The sequence below is a fragment of the Triturus cristatus genome, chromosome 5_2, assembly GCF_964204655.1.
Source record: "Triturus cristatus chromosome 5_2, aTriCri1.1, whole genome shotgun sequence".
NCBI lineage: Eukaryota > Metazoa > Chordata > Amphibia > Caudata > Salamandridae > Triturus > Triturus cristatus.
The window spans coordinates 141,530,733-141,543,421 of NC_140588.1; the positions used below are offsets into that span (position 1 = coordinate 141,530,733).

General features: G+C 45.6%; 1 protein-coding gene across 1 annotated transcript in view; it reads left to right on the forward strand.

The window, feature by feature from the left end:
• Positions 1–12,689, forward strand: part of LOC146822728 (NFX1-type zinc finger-containing protein 1-like) — a 1,573,298-nt gene that overhangs the window by 212,055 nt on the left and 1,348,554 nt on the right. Inside the window, exons 4-5 of the mRNA XM_085606923.1 lie at positions 3,085–3,219; positions 4,126–4,254. Coding sequence (XP_085463049.1) covers positions 3,085–3,219; positions 4,126–4,254 — 264 coding nt within the window. The remainder of the gene's footprint in view (positions 1–3,084; positions 3,220–4,125; positions 4,255–12,689) is intronic.

A 12,689-nucleotide genomic window follows, 5' to 3' on the forward strand; every position in this document is an offset into this window, starting at 1 on the left:
TACACCTTTCTCCACACCTCTTAACCCAGAACCATGGAGAGATCCAACACCCGGACCCAGCGCAGCTCAACCTTGCGATCTGGCTCCTGAAATCCTAGAATTCGGGTACCTAGATCTTCCCCCTGACTGTATGACCGTCATCAGAGAAGCTAGAAGACCTACCACTAGAGCGTGCTACGCCGCCAAGTGGAAACGTTTTGTCGTTTATTGCCATAACAACACCATCAATCCACTGGGCGTGTCCATTCAACACATCAAAGGCTACTTACTCCACCTACAAAGGTGCAATCTAGCCTACACTTCCATTCGGCTACACCTCGCAGCTATTGCAGCTTACCTACAAAACAGGCAACATCTATCACTCTTTAGAGTGCCTGCCATCAAAGCCTTCATGGAAGGCCTTAAAAGAATAATTCCCCCCGGAGTGCCACCCTCACCTGTGTGGAACTTGAATATCGTTCTCACAAGGCTAATGGGGCCTCCCTTCGAACCTTTGCACAAATGCGAACTACAATTCCTAACATGGAAAACCGCTTTTCTTGTAGCCATCACTTCCCCTAGAAGGGTCAGTGAGATACAAGCACTTACCATTCAAGAACCTTTTCTCCAAACGCACCAAAATAAGGTTGTTCTCCGTAGCAACCCAAAATTCCTCCCTAAAGTCATTTCTCCCTTTCACCTAAAACAAACAGTAGAACTACCAGTATTTTTCTCGCAACCACAGACCGTTGCAGAAAGGGCTCTTCACACACTGGATGTCAAACGAACCTTACTCTACTACATTCAGAGAACACAACCTTTCCGTAAGACCAAACAACTGTTTGTTTCTTTCTCTCCACCACACAAAGGTAACCCCATCTCAAAATCGGGGATAGCTAGGTGGATTGTAAAATGCATTCAAATCTGCTACCATAAAGCAAAGCGAACGCTATCCATTCCCCCGAAAGCCCATTCTACACGAAAGATAGGGGCTTCCATGGCATTCATAGGGAAAATCCCATTAGATGATATCTGCAAAGCAGCTACATGGTCAACACCCCACACTTTCACCAAACACTATTGTGTAGATGTGCAAACTAAGCAACATGCTAGTGTGGGCCAGGCTGCACTCAAAACGTTATTTCAAACCATTGCAACAGATACGGGTGGTCGCCGCTAACGGTGGGTACTGCTATATAATCTATGCACAAGTTTGTAATCTGCAGCTCATATGCCTCGAACGGAATATGCTACTTACCAGTATGCATCTGTTCTTGGCATGTAGAGCTGCAGATCTACACACGCCCACCCGCCTCCCCGGCTACCTTTATCTGTTCCAGTTTATCTTATTTAGATAGCACACACATGGGCATCTTCACTGTTACTACTACGCTCCATCTTTCCCTGCTGGCGAAAAACAATCTGAGGATGGAGCCGAAGCCCATGCACAATGCGATCCAAAGGAGGAGTCACCGACCTAGTGACTTCCAAAAACTTTCCTAGAGGAAAAACAAACTGCAAACATCCGGGCCCAACACCAGATGGCGATCTATGCACAAGTGTGTAGATCTGCAGCTCTACATGCCAAGAACATATGCATACTGGTAAGTAGCATATTCCTTCTGGTGGATTCTGTATCTTTCTTCAGACTTCTTTCAGCTGTCCTCCTTTCATGATGAGTCATTGTCAGTGAAAGTAACATCCCAACATATGCTAATATGCTTTTACGGTTTGTTTTGTCACTGTTGTTGTGTAAGCTCGCTCAGTTCCTATCCGCTTCGATGGAGTGGGCCAAAAGCATTGAGGGAACTGATGCAAGCTTGTCAGTGATTGCCTTATGCAGCCTAATGTCATCATTCATGGTAGACAGGGAAACAGTTGGAGTCCCTTGGCACCACCTGTTGGGGTTGGATAGCTATTGCGGAGGGAAGATTTTCTGGATCTAGTCAGGTGGATATTTATAACATGTGGAATCTGCTGGAAGATATATTCTCCAGAAATATAATTACCTACGGTAAGCTACCAGCGCTTCCCTTCCTTAAAACTTCAGACTGCTAGCTAACGTGCTGTTATATGGTCACTAACTAGCAGAACGTGGGTCGCTATCTAGCAGAACATGGCAAGGAGATTGCATATGTTCAGTGATGTGACATCTCATTATTCAAATTTCCTTATAGACATGTTGAAAAAGGCCCTAAGCTTCTGTGCACTGATGACATGAATGTAATTGAAGGCAGTCAACACATGCAACAAAGAGTCCACCATAAGGAATGCAAAGCGCAAAATCTCTTTGGGGTGACAGAAGAGGAGAAGAGCATCATTATTCATGTGGGCAAACCAGAAGCAACCAGACAAACCCAGGTTAGATGGACCTCAGCATAGGAAATAATATATTTCAGGAATAAAGAGTGGAAAACGTGTTCCTTTGTTTTAACGATTGCTTATGGTGAGTTTTCATGTCTTCTAAATTTCTCCAATCCGTAATCAAGTTGAGAGAAATGAGATCAAGAAGAGAAGCTCAGACTGTCATGAAAAATGGTATGCTGTGTGTGTCACAAAAATTGTAATAGTTGTGTATATCCCCGTGATGGAGGGTTACAGCTCATCCTTCTGTAACAAAATGCATTATTGTACTTCTCAGGTCGCTGTCAAATGCCTTGAATAGTTTTGATTTCTCTGGTCAAAATTGAAATTTAGGTCCATTTTCAGTAGCAGGTTATCTTGCTTTCATTTGTGTAGGTTTCCAGAAATGTTCTGTTTCAAGTGGGCATGATTAGCTGTTGCATTGGATGAATCTAAAATCCTTAATGTGTTAGTTAGAACTCAGGGATTGGGATACAATATCTCTTGTTAATGCATATGCTGATATAATCACACTCCATTGTTGGTAATCTCTAAAGCCACAATCCATGTCATAGTATAATTTAGCAAAACGTGACGTTTCTGCCTTATGTCATGCTGGTAAATTGCCATTAAATAGTGAAAAATGAGCAGAATTAGCAAAATCTGGTCGGTGAGATCAAATTTCAATGTGCAAACTTGCCTTTAGGCAAACTAAAATGGATCTTGAGTTTCTGTGCACTGATGACTTGAATGCAATTTTAGACCGTCTACACATGCAACAAAAAGGTCATCATGAAGAAGGAAAAAAGCAAAAGACATCTGCTGACAGAAGAGGAGATGTGCTCCATCCGTCACACGGGCAGGCCAGCAGCAGAAGTAGGAGCCAGACAACCCAAGGTTAGGTGATCCCAGCGTACTTGAATATATTACAGTGTATGATGTCTGTGCGATTTAGTTAGGGTTCTCATGTCATATTTTTGATCCTGGAAGCGGCATTATAAGCAAATTACTGTGTTGGGGAAGCTTGTGGAGGAACGAACTTACAAAGCAGCATTAGTCATAACAAGCTAAATCAAAGGACCTCAATCTCCACCTATGATGAGAGGGGAGTCCTAAGGGTGGCGTAGCCACCAGCACACCTGCCTTACTAGGAAGGCTGTTTGATAGTTATAATAGTTAGGACGTTTTAGACCACCTCAACTTTTATTCACTTTGAGTTTATGTAATGTATTCTGGCTTTTTTTTTCCAAGTGAAATTTGACATAGATTTGTTAAGTTTTTTAAAAACAAATTGCATAGAAGAATAGGAGGAACATACCTGAGTAAAAATAGATTTGAAGGAAAATCATCACTTTAACACTTTCTATTCTTTCCCACCACTCACATCTAATTTGTAATACTAATTTGTGAAATGCTACTGATATTTCAAAACATCAAAGCTAAAAAAACACATGCATGGATATTAGAATTAGTTGACTTGTAACAGGGATTGCGGTGCCTTTGCTCTTCAGAAAGGAGATGCACCTAACAAACTGATATTCAAAGTCTCTAAGTTGGATTCTGTTTTTCATCACTTTAGGTGTGTGTGTGCTGGTTGGTGAGATTGAGGGGCAGTCCTACTCTGTTTTAAGCCCTGGTGGTTTCCAGTTAGCAGAAAGGAATAATTCTCTGTAAATGCACATTAATACAACCTACCTTTTGTCTGTATTGTCACCTGGTTGCTGAACTTGACTACAAGATTTTGTATGTGCGCATTAAAACAGGCCACAGTTTATATACACTAAACACTTAAATATGTTACAGGCAGCCAACAAACATCACAAAGAGGACAACAGGAACAAGGCAAAAAGCAACCTCCCTCTGATGAGAGAAGAGGAGGACTGCATCACCATTCTCATGGGCATCACGGGCATCATAACCAGACAAATCCAGGTTTGATCTGTTCAGCAATATTGTGTTATTTAATTTCATGGTGGGCAGCAGGGGACCTCTTTTTTTGTCTTCCTATGTTTTGTCAGTTCTCTAAAGTAGTAGGTTGTAATTGGTCATTGGGCATGCCTTAGACCAGAGAACACTTCAAAAGACAGCAGTGCTTTGCAAGTCAGTTGAACTCTAGTCCTGATTGTAATTAAGATCGAAAGTAGATGGGGCTAGCAGTCAATAGAAATGAAATGTATATACGAGCCTTAGGTAATCATCAGCAGTAATTAAGCAAAGAAAAAAAATACTTGTAAGGGTAAGTAATATTATTAATAGTAAAGTCAAAAGTACAAATTATTAGAATCTGGAAGAAGTATAAGGGAAAAGGTGAATTTTCTTCAGGTATTTTCAAATTTAGTCTTGATTAACCAGTTTGGCATACTCTGATTTCACCTAGATACTGGGTTGATTCAGCGTTGGTTTTGGCCACTAACTTGCCTCAGTGGGCTTATTTTTTTACACAGAGATTACCAGACAGCATAGCTATGTGGTTGCAAAAGACATATTGTAGAACATAAAGGGGCTTAGAGCTTTCCCATTTCTTACCATTGGTTGGCTTTGCTGTCATTTGCCTGTTTCTTATTCAATGGCTTACCTTGTCCATCTTGTGTCTGTCCCTCCCCTGGAGCATTTCCAATTTACTTGTGTCCTTCTACTGCTCACTCTTAGGGAACTGTATGTTCAAGCCAAGTGCAGCTTTAGATATACATGCTTTGCATACTTCTGCCATCTGGTGTTGGCTCCAGATTTGTGCAAGTTGTTTTTCTTGAAAGAATTGTTTTGAGTCATGAGGTAGAGTGACTCCTCCTCTTGGTGATAATGCGCATGGACATCAACTCAATTATTAGATTGTTTTCTTTCTGCTGCTGGGTAGGAACCTGTGTGCCTGCGCTCCAGTTCGAGACGATCACAGAGCTAGTTTCGATTTGCTCACTGTCTTTCCCTTCGTCGCTATTGTTTTGATCGCGTCTTCCATTTGCGTATCAAGGTTACATATTTTGTCGAGTCGCTTCAACCGCTGCCTCAACAGGGCCTTGCCCTTCGGGGCCTTTCTTCAGTCTCCATCAAGTTTTCCAAAGAATGCCTTGATGGTAATGGAATGGGCACCCTTCCATTATTGTCCTTGCTGTCACACGAAGTATCCTTGGACCGACTAACACCAGGTCTTGAATCTTTGCCTATCGCCAGAGCACAGATAAGCTGATTGCAACTTTAGCTGCTCCTTTCTCTACAAGAAAACCCTCTGAGACCGTTGTGCAGGTCGCCTCAAAATCTTCTAGAGGAGCATAGAAGACACTCCACACCTTGATGTCGAGGAGAAAGAAAACCCCCCTCAACCGTCAGTTGTGGAGGAAGAGGTGTTCTCGATGGAGAGCAGTTCTGGATCCTGCAAGATGGAGGAAGTAACGCCTGCTCAACAGTCTGTGAGAACAGTACTCCCTGCCCCTCAACACTGTTGATCAGCCCAAAAGACATTTGGCTCCTCTTGAACATCATACACAGGCCCTGGGTCCACCACTGTCCTCTGGCCATGGTTGGCACCGAGCAAATGTTTTGGATGTCTGCCTTTTGGCTTGGTGCCAAAAAAACAACCAAATCCTCAGGCATCAAGCACTTTGGTCTCGGAATGCCTGCCAGTGCCTAGTCGAATTCCATTGTCGACATCCACCGCTTCGACACCGAGTGAAACTTCGGTGTTAAAACTGAAACCTGTGTCGGACCCGAAACCTTCTAAGCCAACACCAAAGCATGATTCCGGCAGACCAGAAGGGCCAATCCTCTATAGATTCCAAGAGCACTGGATGCTAGACAGAAACAGATTCACATCTAGTCTCAAATTGGCTGTATCGTTGCCGTATCTTTGGCACCGATTCCTTCTTTACCCAAAAGACAGTTGTCTTTTCTGGATGTGTTGGTTACTGTGAAACACCACAAGAAAGCAGATAAGGCCACCAGTCTTCTACCTGTTGCACTACCCTCACCACCTCCACCAGCTTCACCCTTTCCACCAGAAGTCTACAGGTGACCCTCTGAATATTTCAGCTCAGAGTTCTCCACATTCAGACACAGCTGGGCATGGCGGGGGACCAGTCCTCTACCTGTTGCACTACCCTCACCACCTCCACCAGCTTTACCCTTTCCGCCACAGTCTACAGGTGACCCTTTGAATATTTTATCTCTGAGTTCTCCACATTCAGACACAGCTGGGCATGGTGGATGACAGAACACTTTTGGTACACCACCACATACTGACCCATGGGATACCTATGATATCGATCCCCCAGGAGACACAGACCCATATCTCTATCCCGCCTGACCTTCCCCTCCTGATGACTCAACATTTTTTCAGGAGCTTATAGGAAGAGCTACTTCTTTCGATCAAGGTTAACTACATAAAGAGTCCTCAGAGGAAGATTTTCTCTTCGAGACCCTTTCCTCCATTCACAGGGGTGCTCAATATCTCCCAATGCTGAAGGGCATGCTTAGGCATACATATGACATCTTTAAAGACCATAATAGGGCTAGGGTTATAACACCCAGGGTTAACAAGAAGTATAAAGCCTCCCCATCTGATCCCATTTACATCCGAGGGCAACTGTCACAAGACTCCCTGGTCATCACCTCTGCTGGCAAACAGGCAAAGTCACAAGTCAGCGGAGATGCCCTGCCACCCAATAAGTAAGCAAAAGTATAGCTGTGGCAAGGAAAAGGGTTGCAGCACAATCGGCCAATCATTGGCATATCGCCAATTCTATAGGACTTGTTGCTCAATATGATCGTGCTTACTGGGACGAGATGGAGGACCTTTCCAATACCTCCCAGAGGAGCACAAGAGAGGGGCCAGGAATTTGTGTCTGAAGGCAAGCTTATTTCCAACACCTCCATCCGTGTGACTTGGACTCAGCTGAGATTTCAGCTAGGGGCATAAACACTAGCAGCCTACTATAAAGGCACACATGGCTCCACATTTCTGGTTTCAAACCAGAAGTTCAACAGAATGTGCTCAACATTCCATTCATCAAAGAACATCTATTTTGTCCTCGGGTGGACCAAACATTAGAAATCAAAAAGGAGACAGCAAAAGCAATGGGGGCTCTCCAAACAGCTGCCCCATAGCTTCTTTCGCTGCCCCAACTACCGTGGAGGTTCCAAAACAACCTCTTTGGACACCTCCATCTCATACCAGCGCAATCAGGGTCAACATGCTTCTTCTCTGGGTTATTTCTGAAGGTCCTACAGAGGTAACAAGTCCAACAGTGGAGGCAAGGGTGCTCCCCACCTAGGGCAACACCTGCCACCAAACAATGACTTCCCTCTCCTACCTCGCGAACATAACACCAGTTGGAGGTCACTTACAAGATTTCCTACTCACATGGCAAACCTTTACATCAGACCAGTGGGTGTTGGACATTATCCAACATGGGTATTCACCAAGTCCCTTGTAGTGGTAGAAGCACATTCACGCAGACAAAAAGTCCATGTATTCCCATATCTATACAATTGAATTATTAAAGCCAGCACTCACCAGTAATGCTACCACCACCCTCAGGTCACAGAGGATCTGCTACATCGCTTAGGGTTCACCATCTGTTTCACCAAGTCTCGCCTTCATCCTTACAGGTTCAACTTTATTTAGGGGTTATTCTAAACTCACAAGTAGGCCTAGCCTATCCCAGTACAGCAAGGATTCAGTCTTTTTAAGCGCTAATATCCCAATTTTAACCAAATCACTTACTCACAGTGAGAACAGTCATGCATCTCCTAAGTATGATAGCCTCCTGCATTGCCATAGTACCTCATGCATGACTACACATGGGTTTGTTGCAGGAATGCTTAGCAGTGGTCTCAGTCACAGGGTTATTTGAAAGATATAGGGCCTCATGTAGGTAGCCAAATACCGGTCGGTAACGGCCGATTTTCGGTAATTATACCGTTACCGACCGGTATTTTGGCTTTTGGTATGTAGGGGGAGAATTTCTGTATTCGGAATTTACCGAATCGGTAAAATTACCAAATCGGTAAAATTACCGATTCGGTAATTTTACCGCTTCGGTAAATTCCGAATACAGAAATCAGATGTAGGGGGACTGTGTGGTGTGTGTGGGGATTCGTTATTTACCACCAACTAATAGTTGGTGGTAAATGACGAATATGTGTGTAAATGCATTATTTTGCCCGTAGATGTGTGCAATGTGGCAGACACACATGCCCTCAGGGCATGTATGTGTGCCACATGTGCACACATGGCCGAATCAGGGGTGCAACAGGGTGTTAATGTGACACCCTGCCACCCTTGCATGTGCTCCCCCATTACCGAATCGGTATTTACCGATTCGGTAATGAGGCATACCTTTCCATCAATGGGAAGGTATGCCTCATTACCGATTCGGTAAATACCGATTTGGTAATTACCGAATTATTCCGAATCGGTAATATTTACCGACCAATTACCTACATAGCATTTACCACTTCATAAATACCGAATCGGTATGATTCGGTATTTATGAAGTGGTAAATGCAAGCCCACCTACATAAGGCCCATAGTGTTGATAGACCGCCACACTTATCACTGCAGTGGTGGAATCCTAACAACCTATTCCAAGGGAGGCCTGTTCTCAACACTGTTGCCCACATCACTGTCACTACAGATGCATCACTCACAGGATGGGGTACACTTGTAGGATCTCACAGTACAGGATCTTTGAGAGACCAAACACCAGGTATCCACATTAATTACCTAGATCTTCAAGTTGTTCACCTAGCATTGAAATTGTTCCTACCTCACCTGATCGGCAATGTTTCTCTAGTCCAAATGGAGAATATGACAGCCATGTATTATCTACAAAAACAGGGGGGGGAGCACACATTTTTCAGAACTATCTCACCTATCTCAGACCATTTGGCACTGGGCTCTCAATCAACTGTTAGCGGAGTGCCTTCTGAGAACAGACAATGATTTTGCCGACCTCGTCAGCAGGATACAGCAACAAGTCCATGAGTGGCATCTCAACCCCCAATGCCTCCTCCCATACTTCCACAAATGGAGGTTCCATCAAATAGATCTGTTCGCAACCGCAGACAACGCCAAATGCCCAAACTTCGTCTCGAGTTTCCCACACCCACTCTCCCGCTGCAGCGCCCTATGGATAAATTAGGGACATTTGCCTATGCTTTTCCTCGTCTCCCACTCCTTTCATTTCTGGTTCGGAAGTTCAGGCAAAAATCCCTCACACTAATACTAGTTGGTCCTACATGGGCCTGTCAGCCCTGGTTCACAACCTTACTGGACCTCTTTGTAGTTCTCCACAAGAAGCACCTCAACAGGTCGGACCTTCTCACTCAGAACTATGGAGAAATCAGGCACCCATAACCCAAGTCTCTCAACCTGTGATTTGGCTCGTGAGTTCATAGAATTTTGTCATGTCAATCTCCCACCAGAATGTATTGCCATTCTTAAAGAAGCCCGTAGACATACTGTAAGAAACTGGCTCTATACATACTACACCAAAATGAGGTCTAGTGTGTATAGAGTACAAAATGTCCCCAGAGGTAGGCAGAGGTTAAAGTTAAATAGAACCTTACTCTCTGATTCTGGTAGCTTGGACGAGCAGTAAGGCAGTATCAGAGGACAGTGTTAAGCATTCGGTGTACACACTCAGTCAGCAAAGGAATTCACACTCTCAAGAACTGAACTCAAGGCCAATTGTTTTTGTATAAAAATATTCTGTTGTTTATTTTTAGAACCAAGCAAGCATGGCACAGGTAAGCATTAAATACTTCTCAGTAATAAGTTACTGGATATAGAACAGTTTGAAAATGCAATAGAAATTGTACTTTGTTTGATTTACAGGGGAGCAGTAGTATGCAAGACTTAGCAAATGCAGTACATTGAAATGAATAGGCTTTTACAGTAAATTGCAGGAAAGTTACTTTTCACGTTACTTTTCTAACTCAGTGCTGGATACCTAGATTCAGCACTGGGACATTTCCTGCAAACAGGTAAGTAAACACGTTTGGGTTATTTGTGCGATTTTTAAAGAATATTTTTAGATTTCAAAACTCCACACAGAAACTTTTTGGAGAAAAAAGTGTCAATGTTATCCTATGGAGGGAAAACAGGTTAACGGTTCTCAGGTAAGTAATCGACTGTGGGAGTTAAGGTTCTAGCGTTAGACTCAGGGGTCCCCCAGGGTCAGTGATGCACCGTTGTTGCACCCTCAGCGGCACTAGGGCGGCCGGCTGCAATGTGTTGAGGCCCAATGTTATCCAATGGGTGATAGGGGACCTCCGATTGGTGGCTGCTGGCAAGCAGGCCACTGGGTTGTGGGAGCAAAGCTCCTAGGGTTAAGGTCAGGGCAAATGGAGAAACAAAGTAGCACAAAAGGTGCACCCTCAGCGGCACTGGGGCGGCCGGGTGCAGAGTGCTGTTTCGACATCGGGCGCCCTGTTATTGTCTATGGAGAACCTCTGGTTTGCAAAAGCACTGCAGGTAGGGAGACGAAGGACTTCTGGGTGCGACCACCACTTTGAGAGGTAAGTTGGGAAGTTAAGGGTTGGTTAGGCACCGTCGGTTTGGGCACACAAGGCCGTGGGGCGTCGGGTGCAGGGGTGCCTTTTGGGGTCGGATCTTCTTACCAGCTCCTGGTCGCGGTTAGGGCGGCCTTCTGGATTTAGGCTGCAGGCGTTGAATGGAGGCGTGAGGCAGATCCGGGGTCGCAGGATCTCGGGTCAGGATCGCTGGGGGACCTCCTCGTGTTGTTTTTCCACTCGAGCTCTGGCCGGGTTCGGCGGGTGCAGAGTGAGCTGGATTCGCGGTGTCCGGCCGGAGCCAGAAGCTGCAGTTTGAACAAGTCCAGTGTTCACAGGAGATTCAGTCTTTGAAGTGAAGGCAGGCAGGTCCTCTGGGGTTTTTGATGTAGCTGGCTGCTGGACACACCGGGATTTCGCAAGAGAAGGTTTGAGGGGAGACAAGCCTGTAGGGCTGGGGCCAAGTCAGTGGGCCTCGTCCTCTTGTTAGCTCTGCACGGCTCTTCGGTCCTTCTTCTTTTCTTGTCGTTTCAGGATCTGAGGAAGCAAGGTTCAGGGTGCCCCCTATATACTAAATTTAGGGGCGTTACAGGTAGGTATAGGGCAGGGAACAATGGGTCCCTTCCCTGGGGTGGGTACACCCCCTATTCTGCCACTCTCTAGTGGGAGGGGGGGCAAGAGCCTGTCCCTGGTTGGCTGGGTCCCCCCATCCTTAAGATGGAGGGGACTCAAGGTTGTGCTTCACCTCGCCTCCCCCACCTGAGGGGTGGAGTTGGCAGAGGTGGGCATACCTCTCTTCCTCACGGGTTTTTCCCGCCGGTTCTCCCGCCCAAAGTGAGTGGTAGAACCAGTGGGGACCAGTTGCTGAAAGCAGCAAATGGTCTGGACAGTCTCACAAAGGCGGCATGCCTTTGAAGCTTCTCCTTCGTGAACCCTGCCCATCCTGGGGGAGGAGGCTTGGCACCTCTTCCCAGGATGTGCATTGTTTTAGGCCCCCGCGATCAGCAGCTCTCGACCCAGGGGTCCAGAAACATGTCTGGTGGTGCCAGCCTAGGCAGCCACTCAGTCAGGTCATTAGAAGTTGGTTGAGTTTCAGGGGACATCTCTTAGATGCCCTCTGTTGTGCATTTTACATTAAATCCCACACTGCAATCAGTGTGGGTTTAATGTGCTGAGAAGTTTGATACCAAACTTCCCTGTCTTCAGTGTAGCCATTATGGTGTTGTGGAGTTCGTAATGACACCTCCCAGCACCATATACTCTTAATGGCAGCACTGCACTTACAGTGCCCAGGAATGGACTTGGGCACTGTAGGGATACAGGGCTCATGCACCTGTACCCTCACCACTGGCATAGGGCACCCAGCTAGAGGGGTGACTGATGTATGCCAGGGTGGTGGTTTGTGGGCATGGCACACAGGGATGTGTACCATGTCTACTCTTCACTTTGTACTGCACCAAGCCATGCAGCCTGCAAAGGCAGTGTGTGAGTGTCAAGGTACAGGGCCTCTAAGGGTGGCACAATAAGTGCTGCAGCCCTTAGAGGCCTTCTCTGGTCACAGTGCCCTGGGTACCTGTGGTACCATTTACCAGGGGCTGACATGTGGCCAGAGATGCCAATTAGATTTAGGCTTCAATGCAGTTTTAGGGAAGGAACATAGGCCCTGGGTACCTGATTAGGAGGAGTCCAGGGCACACTCAGTCAAAGAACATCAGCAATTCAGCAAAAAGTGGGGGCATACCATGCAAGAAAGAGGGCACTTTCTCACAAAACCCGCCCCAAACAAAAAATGATGAGCCTAACCTTGCCCTAGAGAGTCTTCATTGTCTAAGTGGAAGAACCTGGAAAGTCCATCTGCA